This window comes from Mustelus asterias, chromosome 31, assembly GCF_964213995.1.
Source record: "Mustelus asterias chromosome 31, sMusAst1.hap1.1, whole genome shotgun sequence".
Lineage (NCBI taxonomy): Eukaryota > Metazoa > Chordata > Chondrichthyes > Carcharhiniformes > Triakidae > Mustelus > Mustelus asterias.
The window spans coordinates 3,087,111-3,102,726 of NC_135831.1; the positions used below are offsets into that span (position 1 = coordinate 3,087,111).

Sequence of the window (15,616 nt, forward strand, 5' to 3'; positions counted from 1 at the left end):
CCCCGCCCGGGGAGCCGCCTTTATACCCGGCCCGCCTCCCTCTGCGCCGATTGGTCCCAGCCAGGCTGAGCGACAGCCCGCTCCACCAATCACCGCCCTGCCCGGGGAGCCGCCTTTATACCCGGCCCGCCTCCCTCTGCGCCGATTGGTCCCAGCCAGGCTGAGTGACGGCCCACTCAGCCAATAACCGACCCGTGCAGCCGCTTGATGGACCGGCCCGCCTCTACCCCACGGTGATTGGTCCGAGTGGGAATGAGTGACAGCCTGACTCACCAATCACTGCCCCTCCGTCCGCTCCCGCAGCCATTTTATTAATCGGCCCGCCTCCGTCCAACTCTGATTGGCCCCAGCGAGTCTGGGTGACAGCCTGATTCACCAATCACTGCCCACGCCTCCCACCCGGGGAACCGCCTTTATACCAAGCCCGCCCCCCAGTGCTGATTGGCCCCAGCGGGGCTGAGTGACAGCCCACCAGGCCAATCATCACTCGGTTATCTGCCCCGTGCGGCCGCTTGACGAGCCGGTCCGCCCCCATCAGTGCTGATTGGCCCCAGCGGTGCTGAGTGACAGTTACCTAACCAATTAGCACCCACGCCTCCCGCACGTCATCCGCCTTCATACCTCGTTCCGCCCCCAGGCCGCGCTGATTGGTCCGTGCGTGGCTGAGTGACAACCGCCCCACCAATCACTGCCCCGCGCTACCCCCTCCTCCTCCTCCTCGTGTGCCTGGGCGAACGGGCCAATCAGTGGCCTCCGAGCCACGGTGATTGACAGCTGCTCCCCTGCCGGGTCCCCCCTCCCCCTTGTGGGAGGGACTTGAAGAGGTCCCTCCCCCTGTGTGGGTGGGGACTGAAGAGGTCCCTCCCCCTGTGTGGGTGGGGCCTGGAGTCCCCTCCTCCTATGTGGGTGATATCTGGAGATTCCCCTCCCCCTTGTGGGTGGGGCCTGGAGCTTCCCTCCCCTTTGTGGGTGGGGCCTAGAGATTTCCCCTCCCCCTTTGTGGGTGGGGCCTGGAGCTTTCTCTCCCCTTTGTGGGGGGGCCTGAAGGGTCCCCTCCCACTTTGTGGGTGGGGCCTGAAGGGTCCCCTCCCCCTGTGTGGGTGGGGTCTGGAGATTCCCCTCCCCCTTGTGGGTGGGGCCCGAAGAGTCCCCTTCCCTTTGTGGGTCGGGTCTGGAGATTCCCCTCCCACTTGTGGGTGGAGCCTGAAGAGACCCCTCCCCTTTGTTGGTGGGGTCTGGAGATTCCCCTCCCCCTTGTGGGTGGTGAATGAAGAGTCCCCTCCCCCTTGTGGGCAGGGTCTGGAGATGCCCCTCCCCCCTTTGTGGGCGGGACCAGAAGTGTCCTCTCCCCCTTTGTGGGCGGGGCCTGAAGAGTCCTCTCCCCTTTGTGGATCGGATCTGGAAGTCCCCCTCCAAACCCCCCTCCCCCCCAAACCTTCCCCCCCCCCACCCGCATGGTCTGGCTCTGTCACCCAAGGGTGGTGGGCATCTGGAACTCACCGCCTGAAAGGGTGGCAGTGTCCAAAACCCTCGTAGCATAAGATCTAGGAGCCCCTCGAGCCTGCCCCGCCATTCAATAAGATCATGGCTGATCTTTTCGTGGACTCAGCTCCACTTACCCGCCCGCTCACCATAACCCTTAATTCCTTCACTGTTCAAAAATCTATCCATCCTTGCCTTAAAAACATTCAATGAGGTAGCCTCAACTGGGCAGGGAATTCCACAGATTCACAACCCTTTGTGTGAAGAAGTTCCTCCTCAACTCAGTCCTAAATCTGCTTCCCCTTATTTTGAGGCTAAGCCCCTAGTTCTAGTTTCACCCGCCAGTGGAAACAACCTTCCTGCTTCTATCTTATCGATTCCCTTCATAATCTTATATGTTTCTATAAGATCTCCCCTCATTCTTCTGAATTCCAATGAGTATAGCCCCAGTCTACTCAGTCTCTCCTCATAAGCCAACCCTCTCAACTCCGGAATCAACCTAGTGAATCTCCTCTGCACCCCCTCCAGTGCCAGTACATCTCTTGTCAAGTAAGGAGACTAAAACTGTACACGGTACTCCAGGTGTGGCCTCACCAGCACCTTACACAGCTGCAACATAACCTCGCTGTTTTTAAACTCCATCCCTCTAGCAAAGGGATCTAACCTGAGTTCTAACATCTCCGAAATATTTAGATATTCACTTGCACTGCCAGGGTGACGGGTCAAGCGCTGGGAAATGGGATTAGTGTAGTCAGATCTTTGCTGACCAGCATGGATACAATGGGCCGAATGGCCTCCTTCTGTGCTGTACATGTCTATAAATCCTCCTCCCAGTGTGAGGTTAGAAACTGGGGCATCTACTGAGGATTACGCAAAGCCCCAGCCAAGCCTAACACGTAAACCTGCCCTGCCCAAGACCGCAAGAAACCTCAAAGGGTCGTGAACAAAGCCCAGTCTATCACGCAAAACAGCCTCCCATCCATTGACCCCGTCGACATTAGAGAAAGATCTGCTTAATACAGTGTAGCCTCATTCAAAAGTCTGACAGCAGCAGGGAAGAAGCTGTTCTTGAGTCGGTTGGTACGTGACCTCAGACTTTTGTATCTTTTTCCTGACGGGAGAAAGTGGAAGAGAGAATGTCCGGGGTGCGTGGGGGTCCTTGATTATGCTGGCTGCTTTTCCCAAGGCAGCGGGAAGTGTAGACTGAGTCAATGGATGGGAGGCTGGTTTGTGTGATGGGCTTCATTCACGACCCTTTGTAGTTCCTTGTGGTCTTGGGCAGAGCAGAAGCCCAGACCAAGCTGTGATACAACCAGAAAGAATGCTTTCTATGGTGCATCTGTAAAAGTTGGTGAGAGTCGTAGCGGACATGGCGAATTTCCTTAGCCTCCTGAGCAAGTAGAGGCGTTGGTGGGGCTTTCTTAATTATAGCGTCGGCATGGGGGGACCAGGACAGGTTGTTGGTGATCTGGACACATAGAAACTTGAAGCTCTCGACCCTTTCTACTTCATCCCCGTTGATGTAGACAGGGGCATGTTCTCCTTTACGCTTCCTGAAGTCGATGACAATCCCCTTCGTTTTGTTGACATTGAGGGAGAGATTATTGTTGCCGCACCAGTTCACCAGATTCTCTATCTCATTCCTGTACTCTGTCTCGTCACTGTTTGAGATCTCAACCACATTGGCTGTGGCTCTGGAGTCACATGTAGGCCAGACCGGGGTAAGGACGGCAGATTTCTTTCCCTAAAGGAACCAGATGGGTTTTTCCGACAATGGGTCATCAGTAGATTCTTAATTCCAAATATTTTTTATTGTGGCACGGTGGCACAGTGGTTAGCACTGCTGCTTCACAGCTCCAGGGACCTGGGTTCGATTCCCGGCTTGGGGATCACTGTCTGTGTGGAGTTTGCACATTCTCCTCGTGTCTGCGTGGGTTTCCTCCGGGTGCTCCGGTTTCCTCCAAAGATGTGCGGGTTAGGTTGATTGGCCATGCTAAAAATTGCCCCTTAGTGTCCTGAGATGTGTAGGTTAGAGGGATTAGCGGGTAAATATGTAGGGATATGGGGGTAGGGCCTGGGTGGGATTGTGGTCGGTGCAGACTCGATGGGCCAAATGGCCTCTTTCTGCACTGTAGGGTTTCTGTGATGATTCTATGATTCTATGAATTCAAATTCCACCATCTGCCGTGGTGGGATTCGAACCTGGGTCCCCCAGAACATGAGGTGAGTTTCTGGAGGAATAGTCCAGCGATAACATCATTGCACACCATCGCCTCCCACTGTACACAGTACGGACTTTGACCTTCACATGCTGAATGAAAAACACCAACTAAAACTTTATTACTCTCAGTGTGTTGACAGTAGATTCACTTAGGTTGGACAAAAGGGCAGGGGAGAAGGTGAGGGACAAATGCGACTGTGGGTCAGTGTCGGATTGGAAACTCCACATTTGGACTTTTATTAAGTATAAAAACCTCCAAAAGATTCTACAGACAAACAGGACACACCTCACCTGTACTGCAAGATGTATAGAACGTTGGTTCGGCCGCATTTGGAATACTGCGTCCAGTTCTGGTCGCCACACTACCAGAAGGACGTGGAGGCTTTGGAGAGAGTGCAGAGGAGGTTTACCAGGATGTTGCCTGGTATGGAGGGGCTTGGTTATGAGGAGAGATTGGGGAAACTGGGGTTGTTCTCCTTGGAAAGACGGAGGATGAGGGGAGACTTAATAGAGGTGTATAAAATTATGAAAGGCATAGATAGGGTGCACGGTGGGAAGCTTTTCCCCGGGTCGGTGGTGACGTTCACGAGGGGTCATAGGTTCAAGGTGAAGGGGGGGAGGTTTAACACAGATATCAGAAGGACATATTTCACACAGAGGGTCGTGGGGGCCTGGAATGTGTTGCCGGGCAAGGTGGTGGAGGCGGACACACTGGGAACGTTTAAGACTTATCTAGACAGCTATATGAACGGAGTGGGAATGGAGGGATACAAAAGAGTGGTCTAGTTTGGACCAGGGAGCGGCGCGGGCTAATTGTTCCTGGTTTCTCGTTTCAAGGCTTCATTCTATGATCATCTTGCTGGTGCCAGTACAGAGCGAGACTGCGGATAGTTGGGAACCTGTCTCGGGGGCAGGGAATTCATATGGTGTTCGTGGAAGTGGAAATGACTAGGGTTGGGAAGCATTTTCCGATCGGGGCCATTGTGATCTCCTGGACTCGTTTCGATCGCCTCAGAGGGTCGGAGAGGAATTTCCCAGATTTTTTTCCCCCATATTGGCCCTGGGGTTTTTCACTCTAGGTTTTCGCCTCTCCCTGGAGATCACATGGTCTGGAATGGGGGGGTGGGGGTGAGTTAATAGGTTGTGATGAACAAAGCATCGTAGCTGTGAGGGACAGCTCGGTGGATAGGATATTAGGATGTAGATAGGCTGGAAAATTGGGCGGGGATCCTGGATTCAGGATTCAATCCTGGACCGGGGAGCGGCGCGGGCTTGGAGGGCCGAAGGGCCTGTTCCTGTGCTGTATTGTTCTTTGTTCTTTGTTGTTGTTACTCGGTTCACAGAGATCTAATTAAACTCAGAGTTAGAATTAACAATTGGGTCGAGCGTCAATTAATGTTTGCATTCTAAACTTTATGTACAGAAATGTTTCCTCATTTCACTCCCGGAAGTTCTGATTTGAATTTAGACTCTGTCCCCCAGATCTGTGCCAAAGACAGAAAAGTCAAAGTCCACTGGGAAAATCTCCCTGTGACACTTTTTCATAGTCATAGAGGTTTACAGCATGGAAACTGGCCCTTCGGCCCAACTTGTCCATGTCGCCCCTTTCTTTTAAACCCCTAAGCTAGTCCCAGTTGCCCGCATTTGGCCCATATCCCTCTATACCCATCTTACCCATGTAACTGTCTAAATGCTTTTTAAAAGACAAAATTGTACCCGCCTCTACTACTGCCTCTGGCAGCTCGTTCCAGACACTCACCACCCTCTGTGTGAAAAAATTGCCCCTCTGGACACTTTTGTATCTCTCCCCTCTCACCTTAAACCTATGCCCTCTAGTTTTAGACTCCCCTACCTTTGGGAAAAAATGTTGACTATCTAGCTGATCTATACCCCTCATTATTTTATAGACCTCTTTAAGATCACCCCTCAGCCTCCGACGCTCCAGAGAAAAAAGTCCCAGTCTATCCAGCCGCTCCTGATAACTCAAACCATCAAGTCCCGGTAGCATCCTAGTAAATCTTTTCTGCACTCTTTCTAGTTTAATAATATCCTTTCTATAATAGGGTGACCGGAATTGCACACAGTATTCCAAATGTGGCCTTACCAATGTCTTGTACAACTTCAACAAGACGTCCCAACTCCTGTATTCAATGTTCTGACCGATGAAACCAAGCATGCCGAATGCCTTCTTCACCACTCTGTCCACCTGTGACTCCACTTTCAAGGAGCTATGAACATGTACCCCGAGATCTCTTTGTTCTGCAACTCTCCCCAATGCCCTACAGTGCAGAAGGAGGCCATTCAGCCCATCGAGTCTGCACTGATCACAATCCCAGCCAGCTCCTATCCCCGTAACCCCATACCCAGCTAATCCCATCGACAAGAAGGGGCAATTTAGCACGGCTAATCCACCTAACCCGCACGTCTTTCGGACTGTGGGAGGAAACCGGAGCACCCGGAGGAAACCCACGCAGACACGGGGGGAGAACGTGCAGACTCCGCACAGACAGTGACCCCAAGATGGGAATCGAACCCGGATCCCTGGCGCTGTGAGGCAGCAGCGCTAACCCGCTGTGCCACCGTGCCGCCCCAAGGTCCCATAGCTCTGGAGCTTGTAAGTAAGCAAGTAAGTTTATTTATTAGTCAGAAGTAAGGCTTACATTAACACTGCAATGAAGTTACTGTGAAGTTCCCCTAGTCGCCACACTCCGGCGCCTGTTCGGGTCAATGCACCCTAACCAGCACATCTTTCAGACTGTGGGAGGAAACCGGAGCACCCGGAGGAAACCCACGCAGACACGGGGAGAACGTGCAGACTCCACACAGACAGTGACCCAAGGCCGGAATTGAACCTGGGTCCCTGTGACGCTGCAGGAAGGGATGTCCCGAGGCATGGTACATTGGGGAAACCATGCAGACGCTACGACAGTGGATGAATGAACACCGCTCGACAATCACCAGGCAAGACTGTTCTCTTCCTGTTGGGGAACACTTCAGCGGTCACGGGCATTCGGCCTCTGATATTCGGGTAAGCGTTCTCCAAGGCGGCCTTCACGACACACGACAGCGCAGAGTCGCTGAGCAGAAACTGATAGCCAGGTTCCGCACACACGAGGACAGCCTCAACCGGGATCTTGGGTTCATGTCACACTATCTGTAACCCCCATGACTTGCCTGGGCTTGCAAAATCTCACTAACTGTCCTGGCTGGAGACAATACACACCTCTTTAACCTGTGAGTATCCCTCTCTCCACTCACATTGTCTGTACCTTTAAGACTTGATTACCTGTAAAGACTCGCATTCCAACCATTATCTTGTAAATTGAGTTTGTGTCTAAATATGCCCTGTTTGTGAACACAACTCCCTCTCACCTGAAGGAGGAGTGACACCCCCAAAGCTCGTGCTACCAAATAAACCTGTTGGGCTTTAACCTGGTGTTGTGAGACTTCTTGCTGTGAGGCAGCAGTGTTAACCACTGTGCCGCTTGTAGTACTTTCCAAGTGAGTTTAGGGTCTCTGCCTCCAGCACCAACTCAGGCAGAGAATTTCAGACACCCACCACCCTCTGCGTAAAATCGTTCTTGCTCACGTCCCTTCTACACCTCCAGCCACTTCGCTTGAATCCGTGTCTCCTTGGTTTTTTTGAACTCCCTGCCAAGGGGGGTATGGGTTCCTCCTCTTCCGGGCGGCACGGTAGCGCAGTGGTTAGCACTGCTGCTTCACAGCTCCAGGGTCCCGGGTTCGATTCCCAGCTCGGGTCACTGTCTGTGTGGAGATTGCACATTCTCCTCGTGTCTGCGTGGGTTTCCTCCGGGTGCTCCGGTTTCCTCCCACAGTCCAAAGATGTGCGGGTTAGGTTGATTGGCCAGGTTAAAATTGCCCCTGAGATGCGTAGGTTAGAGGGATTAGCGGGTAAATATGTGGGGGTAGGGCCTGGGTGGGATTGTGGTCGGTGCAGACTCGATGGGCCGAATGGCCTCCTTCTGCACTGTAGGGTTTCTATGATTTCTATGATTTCCATCTCTCTCTCTGCCTCTCAATCCTGCCACACCCCTCAGCCGTCCGCTGTACAAAACCTCTCTGTGACACACCAGTATAACCTGTTACCATCTCACACCAATAGACCAGGGAATCAGGTTCCCGGTTCGAAGCTGTTATCTGTAATCTGCCAGCATATGGTTCCCAGCCCAGAACACCTGCTCGTAGTGTGTAGTATTACTGATCCCGCCACCTAGGGCAGCCCGGTGGCACAGTGGTTAGCACTGCTGCCTCACAGTGCCAGGGACCCGGGTTCGATTCCCGGTGGCACAGTGGTTGGCACTGCTGCCTCACAGCGACCAGGGACCCGGGTTCGATTCCCGGTGGCACAGTGGGTTGGCACTGCTGCCTCACAGCGCCAGAGACCCGGGTTCGAATCCCGGTGGCACAGTGGTTAGCACTGCTGCCTCACAGCGCCAGGGACCCGGGTTCGAATCCCGGTGGCACAGTGGGTTAGCACTGCTGCCTCACAGCGACCAAGGACCCAGGTTCGATTCCCGGTGGCACAGTGGATTAGCACTGCTGCCTCACAGCGACCAAGGACCCAGGTTCGATTCCCGGTGGCACAGTGGATTGGCACTGCTGCCTCACAGCGACCAGGGACCCGGGTTCGATTCCCGGTGGCACAGCGGGTTAGCACTGCTGCCTCACAGTGCCAGGGACCCGGGTTCGAGTCCCGGTGGCACAGCGGGTTAGCACTGCTGCCTCACAGTGCCAGGGACCCGGGTTCGATTCCCGGTGGCACAGTGGATTAGCACTGCTGCCTTACAGCGCCAGGGACCCGGGTTCGATTCCCGGTGGCACAGTGGTTCGCACTGCTGCCTCACAGCGACCAGGGACCCGGGTTCGATTCCCGGTGGCACAGTGGGTTGGCACTGCTGCCTCACAGCGACCAGGGACCCGGGTTCGATTCCCGGTGGCACAGTGGGTTGGCACTGCTGCCTCACAGCGACCAGGGACCCGGGTTCGATTCCCGGTGGCACAGTGGGTTGGCACTGCTGCCTCACAGCGACCAGGGACCCGGGTTCGATTCCCGGTGGCACAGTGGGTTGGCACTGCTGCCTCACAGCGCCAGGGACCTGGGATCGATTCCCGGTGGCACAGTGGCACTGCTGCCTCACAGTGCCAGGGACCCGGGTTCGATTCCCGGTGGCACAGTGGGTTGGCACTGCTGCCTCACAGTGCCAGGGACCCGGGTTCGATTCCCGGTGGCACAGTGGGTTGGCACTGCTGCCTCACAGCTCCAGGGACCCGGGTTCGAGTCCCGGTGGCACAGTGGGTTGGCACTGCTGCCTCACAGCGCCAGGGACCTGGGATCGATTCCCGGTGGCACAGTGGCACTGCTGCCTCACAGCGCCAGGGACCTGGGTTCGATTCCCGGCTTGGGGTCACTGTCTGTGTGGAGTTTGCACATTCTCCCCGTGTCTGTGTGGGTTTCCTCCGGGTGCTCCGGTTTCCTCCCACAGTCTGAAAGACGTGCTGGTTAGGGTGCATTGTCCATGCTAAATTCTCCCTCAGTGTTATCCGAACAGGCACCGGAGTGTGGGGCGACTGGGGGATTTTCACAGTAACTCCATTGCGGTGTTAATGTTACACTGATAAACAAACAAACAAGCAGATTTCACATAGAATAGAAATAGAATAGAATAGAAACCCTACAGTACAGAAATAGGCCATTCGGCCCATCGAGTCTGCACCGACCACAATCCCACCCAGGCCCTACCCCCATATCCCTACATATTTTACCCGCTATTCCCTCTAATCTACGCATCCCAGGACACTAAGGGGCAATTTTAGCATGGCCAATCAACCTAACCCGCACATCTTTGGACTGTGGGAGGAAACCGGAGCACCCGGAGGGAACCCACGCAGACACGAGGAGAATGTGCAAACTCCACACAGACAGTGACCCGAGCCAGGAATCGGACCCAGGTCCCTGGAGCTGTGAAGCAGCAGTGCTAACCCACTGTGCCACCGTGCCGCCCCAAAGCGTACATGTCACCCACAAAGCTCCCAAAAGCTTTTGCCTCTGGCTGTTCTACTTTGGAAGTCTCGCCTCTTGCTTTCCGGGCCTCATCCAGCTCCTGAACCGAATGTATTCAAGAGGCGGCTGGATATAGCACTTGGGGGCGAATGGGATCAAAGGTGATGGGGGGGAAAGCAGGACTATTGAGTTGGATGATCAGCCATGATGGTGATGAATGGCGGGGCAGGATCGAAGGGCTGAATGGCCTCCTCTTGCTCCTATCTTCTTTGTTTCTATATGAGAAAGAAACATCCATGTTTAGAACGCCAATAAAATTCAGGAGATAACCAAAGGCGTATTGTACAATGATGGTTGGACACGTTTACCGCTTCCTTGTTATCTTGTTGACCTCGGCTGCAATTCTTATCTGTCGACTTGTTGCCGCAGCTCAGTCCCCACCCTCTCGCTTTACTGATACCAGGCTGCAACTGCCATGGGGTACAAAGTACCGTATCTGTGAGTTTAAGCTTGGTCTGGGGCTCCTGCTCTGCCCAAGACCACAAGGAACTACAAAGGATCGTGAATGTAGCCCAATCCATCACGCAAACCCAGCCTCCCATCCATTGACTCTGTCGACACTTCCCGCTGCCTCGGGGAAAAGCAGCCGGCATAATCAAGGACCCCCCCCACGCACCCCGGACATTCTCTCTTCCACCTTCTTCCGTCGGGAAAAAGATACAAAAGTCTGAGGTCACGCACCGACCGACTCAAGAACAGCTTCTTCCCTGCTGCCGTCAGACTTTTGAATGGACCTACCTCGCATTAAGTTGATCTTTCTCTACACCCTAGCTATGACTGTAACACTACATTCTGCACCCTCTCCTTTCCTTCTCTATGAATGGTATGCTTTGTCTGTATAGCGCGCAAGAAAAAATACTTTTCACTGTATCCCAATACATGTGACAACAATAAAAAAATAAGAATAAAAACGAAATAGAAATGGTCGAGAGCTTCAAGTTTTTAGGTGTCCAGATCACCAACAACCTGTCCTGGTCCCCCCCATGCCGACACTATAGTTAAGAAAGCCCCACCAACGCCTCTACTTTCTCAGGAGACGAAGAAAATTTGGCATGTCCGCTACGACTCTCACCAACTTTTACAGATGCCCCATAGAAAGCATTCTTTCTGGGTGTATCACAGCTTGGTCTGGGCTCCTGCTCTGCCCAAGACCGCAAGGAACTACAAAGGGTCGTGAAGGAAACCCAATCCATCACACAAACCCAGCCTCCCATCCATTGACTCTGTCTACACTTCCCGCTGCCTCGGGGAAAAGCAGCCAGCATAATCAAGGACCCCACGCACCCCGGACATTCTCTCTTCCACCTTCTTCCGTCGGGAAAAAGATACAAAAGTCTGAGGTCACGCACCAACCGACTCAAGAACAGCTTCTTCCCTGCTGCTGTCAGACTTTTGAATGGACCGACCTCGCATTAAGTTGATCTTTCTCTACACCCTAGCTATGACTGTAACACTACATTCTGCACCCTCTCCTTTCCTTCTCTATGAACGGTATGCTTTGAATAGTGCACAAGAAACAAGACTTTTCACTGTATCCCACTACACGTGGCAATAATAAATCAAATCCTTCTCCGCTATGTACTCTATGAACGGTATGCTCTGTCTGTATAGCGCGCAAGAAACAATACTTTTCACTGCATCCCAATACATGTGACAATAATAAATCAAATCCTTCTCCCCTATGTACTCTATGAACAGTATGCTTTGTCTGTATAGCGCGCAAGAAACAATACTTTTCACTGTATCCCAGTACATGTGACAATAAATCAAATCCTTCTCCCCTATGTACTCTATGAACGGTATGCTTTGTCTGTATAGCGTGCAAGAAACAATACTTTTCACTGCATCCCAATACATGTGACAATAATAAATCAAATCCTTCTCCGCTATGTACTCTATGAACAGTATGCTTTGTCTGTATAGCGCGCAAAAAACAATACTTTTCACTGTATCCCAGTACATGTGACAATAATGAAGGAGTCAATGGATGGGAGGCTGGTTTGCGTGATGGATTGGGCTACATTCACGACCTTTTGTAGTTCCTTGCGGTCTTGGGCAGAGCAGGAGCCCAGACCAAGCTGTGATACAACCAGAAAGAATGCTTTCTATGGTGCATCTGTAAAAGTTGGCGAGAGTCGTAGCTGACATGCCAAATTTCCTTAGTCTCCTGAGAAAGTAGAGGTGTTGGTGGGACTTTCTTAACTATAGTGTCGGCGTGGGGGGGACCAGGGCAGGTTGTTGGTGATCTGGGCACCTAAAAACGTGAAGCTATCGACCCTTTCTACTTCGTCCCTGTTGATGTAGACAGGGGAAGTCTTACAACGCCAGGTTAAAGTCCAACAGGTTTATTTGGTAGCAAATACCATAAGCTTTCGGAGCACTGCTCCTTCGTCAGATGGAGTGGAAATCTGTAGACAGGGACAGGGATGTGGTGGCATTGGAGGCAGTTCAGAGGAGGTTCCCCAGATTGATTGCGGGGATGGAAGGGTTGACGTATGAGGAGAGATGAAACAGTTTGGGGTTTGTACTCGCTGGAGTTTGGAAGGATGAGGGAGGATCTGATCGAGGGATATAAAATACTAAAAGGGATTGATAGAGTGAATGTGGACCAAATGTTTCCCCCCGTGTGGGGCAATCTCGAACAAGAGGTCACAGGGTATAGGTTGAGAGATTTAAAACTGAGATGAGGAGGAACTACTTCTCGCAGAGGGGGGTGAGTTTGTGGAACCCGCTGTCCCATCGCGCGGTGGAGTCGGAATCATTGAATGGTTTCAAGAAGGAACAGTGGCACAGTGGGTTAGCGCTGCTGCCTCACAGCGCCAGGGACCCAGGTTCGATTCCCGGCTTGGGTCACTGACTGTGTGAAGTCTGCACGTTCTCCCCCCGTGTCTGCAGGGGTTTCCTCCGGGTGCTCCGATTTCCTCCCACAGTCCAAAGATGTGCAGGTTAGGTGGATTGGCCATGCTAAATTGCCCCTTAGTGTCCAAAGATGTGCAGGTTAGGTGGATTGGCCATGCTAAATTGCCCCTTAGTGTCCAAAGATGTGTAGGTTAGGGGGATTGGCCATGCTAAATTGCCCCTTAGTGTCCAAAGATGTGTAGGTTAGGTGGATTGGCCATGCTAAATTGCCCCTTAGTATCCAAAGATGTGTGGGTTAGGTGGATTGGCCATGCTAAATTGCCCCTTAGTGTCCAAAGATGTGTAGGTTAGGGGGATTGGCCATGCTAAATTGCCCCTTAGTGTCCAAAGATGTGTAGGTTAGGGGGATTGGCCATGCTAAATTGCCCCTTAGTGTCCAAAGATGTGCAGGTTAGGTGGATTGGCCATGCTAAATTGCCCCTTAGTGTCCAAAGATGTGTAGGTTAGGGGGATTGGCCATGCTAAATTGTCCCTTAGTGTCCAAAGATGTGCAGGTTAGGTGGATTGGCCATGCTAAATTTCCCCTTAGTGTCCAAAGATGTGTAGGTTAGGTGGATTGGCCATGCTAAATTGCCCCTTAGTGTCCAAAGATGTGCAGGTTAGGTGGATTGGCCATGCTAAATTGCCCCTTAGTGTCCAAAGATGTGTAGGTTAGGTGGATTGGCCATGCTAAATTGTCCCTTAGTGTCCAAAGATGTGTAGGTTAGGTGGATTGGCCACGCTAAATTTCCCCTTTGTGTCCAAAGATGTGTAGGTTAGGGGGATTGGCCAATCCACCTAACCTGCACATCGTTGCACACTAAGGGGCAATTCTCCCCAGGGTAGGGGAGTCCAAAACTAGTCCAAAGCTCGAGGGCGTACGTTTGAGGGGAAAGAGACTCGAGGGGCAACTTTTTCACACAGAGGGTGGTGAGTGTATGGAATGAGCTGCCTGAGGCGGGTACAATGACAACATTGAAAAGACATTTGGACAGGTACATGGATAGGGAAAGATTTATAGAGGGATATGGGGCCAATGGCGGGCAAATGGGGCTAGTTCAGTTGAACAAACCTGGTCGGTATGGATGAGATGGGCTGAATGGTGTGTTTCCGTGCTGTAAATCTCAATGACTTTAATACGTACAAGTTAAGACTTCCCTCGACACTTAGCTAATGTGCGCAGTGCAATTAATGATCTATTTATGACACAAATGAGGCAATGAGTTGCAATTGAATTTTAATAATATATTTAACACACATTAGTGCCTCTCCCCCCCTGCCGCCGTCACTCACCCCCACCGCACTCAGCCTCATGCCCTGATTAATGTGTACACTGCGTTGTGTTTTGACCTCAGTATGTGCAAAGAACAGGCGTGTGAGAAAAGCAGCGGGTAAAGCAACAGATGACCAGTCCAGCTAGGGGAATCTTCCAGTCTTGTTGAAACCGCACCCCTCCTCCATCCCAACCCCAGTGGGGTGAGTCACGCAAAGCGTTGCAGACTTAAAGTTTATTTAGTTGTGTCACAGGCAGGCTTTCAGTGGGTGGCACAGTGGGTTAGCGCTGCTGCCTCACAGCGCCAGGGACCGCGAGTTCGATTCCCGGCTTGGGGTCACTGTCTGTGTGGAGTTTGCACGTTGTCTGCGTGAGTTTCCTCCGGGTGCTCCGGTTTCCTCCGAAAGACGTGCGGGTTAGGGTGCATTGGTCGTGCTAAATTCTCCCTCAGTGTTACCCGAACAGGCGCCGGAGTGTGGGGCGACTAGGGGGATTTTCACAGTAACTTCATTGCAGTGTTAATGTAAGCCTCACTTGTGACACTAATAGATAAACTTTTAACTTTAAGAGCCTGTGGAGGGCCATTTTCACGGTCGGTAAACGTGTTGGGGGCTGAGTGCCAATGAGGTGGGATCCCCGCGGCCGATTGGGCACGAGTGGACGGACAGTTCGCAATGAGGAAAAGTTCATTCACTTTACAAAACAACTGGCTGCGTTTGGATCACCGGTTGCGAGGTGCTGCTCGGTGGCGGGTCCGTGCGGTCGCGGTCAGTCGCTGTACTCCGGGTTGGAAAAGCCAGCGGATTGCAGCCTTGGCATGGTTTGCCAGCTGGAGGCGGTCCGTCGGGATTCGATGCAGCTGTCCAAGGAGCTGGTGTCACTCATCATCTCGCTGGCCTTCTCTCTGCCCTCCCTGTTCAGCAAAACACAGGCGTTCAGGGACCAGGCGGGCGTCCCCACATCCCCCTCCCTCAACCCACCCCCACCTTCCCCCTCCCTCAACCCACCCCCACCTTCCCCCTCCCTCAACCCACCCCCACCCTCCCTCAACCCACCCCCACTCTCCCTCAACCCATCCCCCACATCCCCCTCCCTCAACCCACCCCCCACCTTCCCCCTCCCTCAACCCACCCCCACCTTCCCCCTCCCTCAACCCACCCCCACCTTCCCCCTCCCTCAACCCACCCCCACATCCCCCTCCCTCAACCCACCCCCACATTCCCCCTCCCTCAGCCCACCCCCACCCTCCCCCCTCCCACCCCCACCACCCCCTCCCTCAACCCACCCCCACCTTCCCCCTCCCTCAACCCACCCCCACCTTCCCCCTCCCTCAGCCCACCCCCACCTTCCCCTCCCTCAACCCATCCCCACCCTCCCCCCTCCCACCCCCACCTTCCCCCTCCCTCAACCCACCCCCACCTTCCCCCTCCCTCAACCCACCCCCACCTTCCCCCTCCCTCAGCCCACCCCCACCTTCCCCCTCCCTCAACCCACCCCCACCACCCCTCCCTCAACCCACCCCCACCTTCCCCCTCCCTCAACCCACCCCCACCTTCCCCCTCCATCAGCCCACCCCCACCTTCCCCCTCCCTCAGCCCACCCCCACCTTCCCCTCCCTCAACCCATCCCCACCCTCCCCCCTCCCACCCCCACCACCCCC

General features: G+C 53.4%; 1 protein-coding gene across 1 annotated transcript in view; it reads right to left on the bottom strand.

The window, feature by feature from the left end:
- Positions 1-13,900: 13,900 nt before the first annotated feature.
- The window catches only part of LOC144481621 (zonadhesin-like), a 129,019-nt gene continuing 127,303 nt past the window's right edge, over positions 13,901-15,616 (bottom strand). The window contains exon 43 of the mRNA XM_078200758.1: positions 13,901-14,869. Within this exon, the coding sequence (XP_078056884.1) occupies positions 14,725-14,869 (145 nt within the window). The 3' untranslated portion in view covers positions 13,901-14,724. The remainder of the gene's footprint in view (positions 14,870-15,616) is intronic.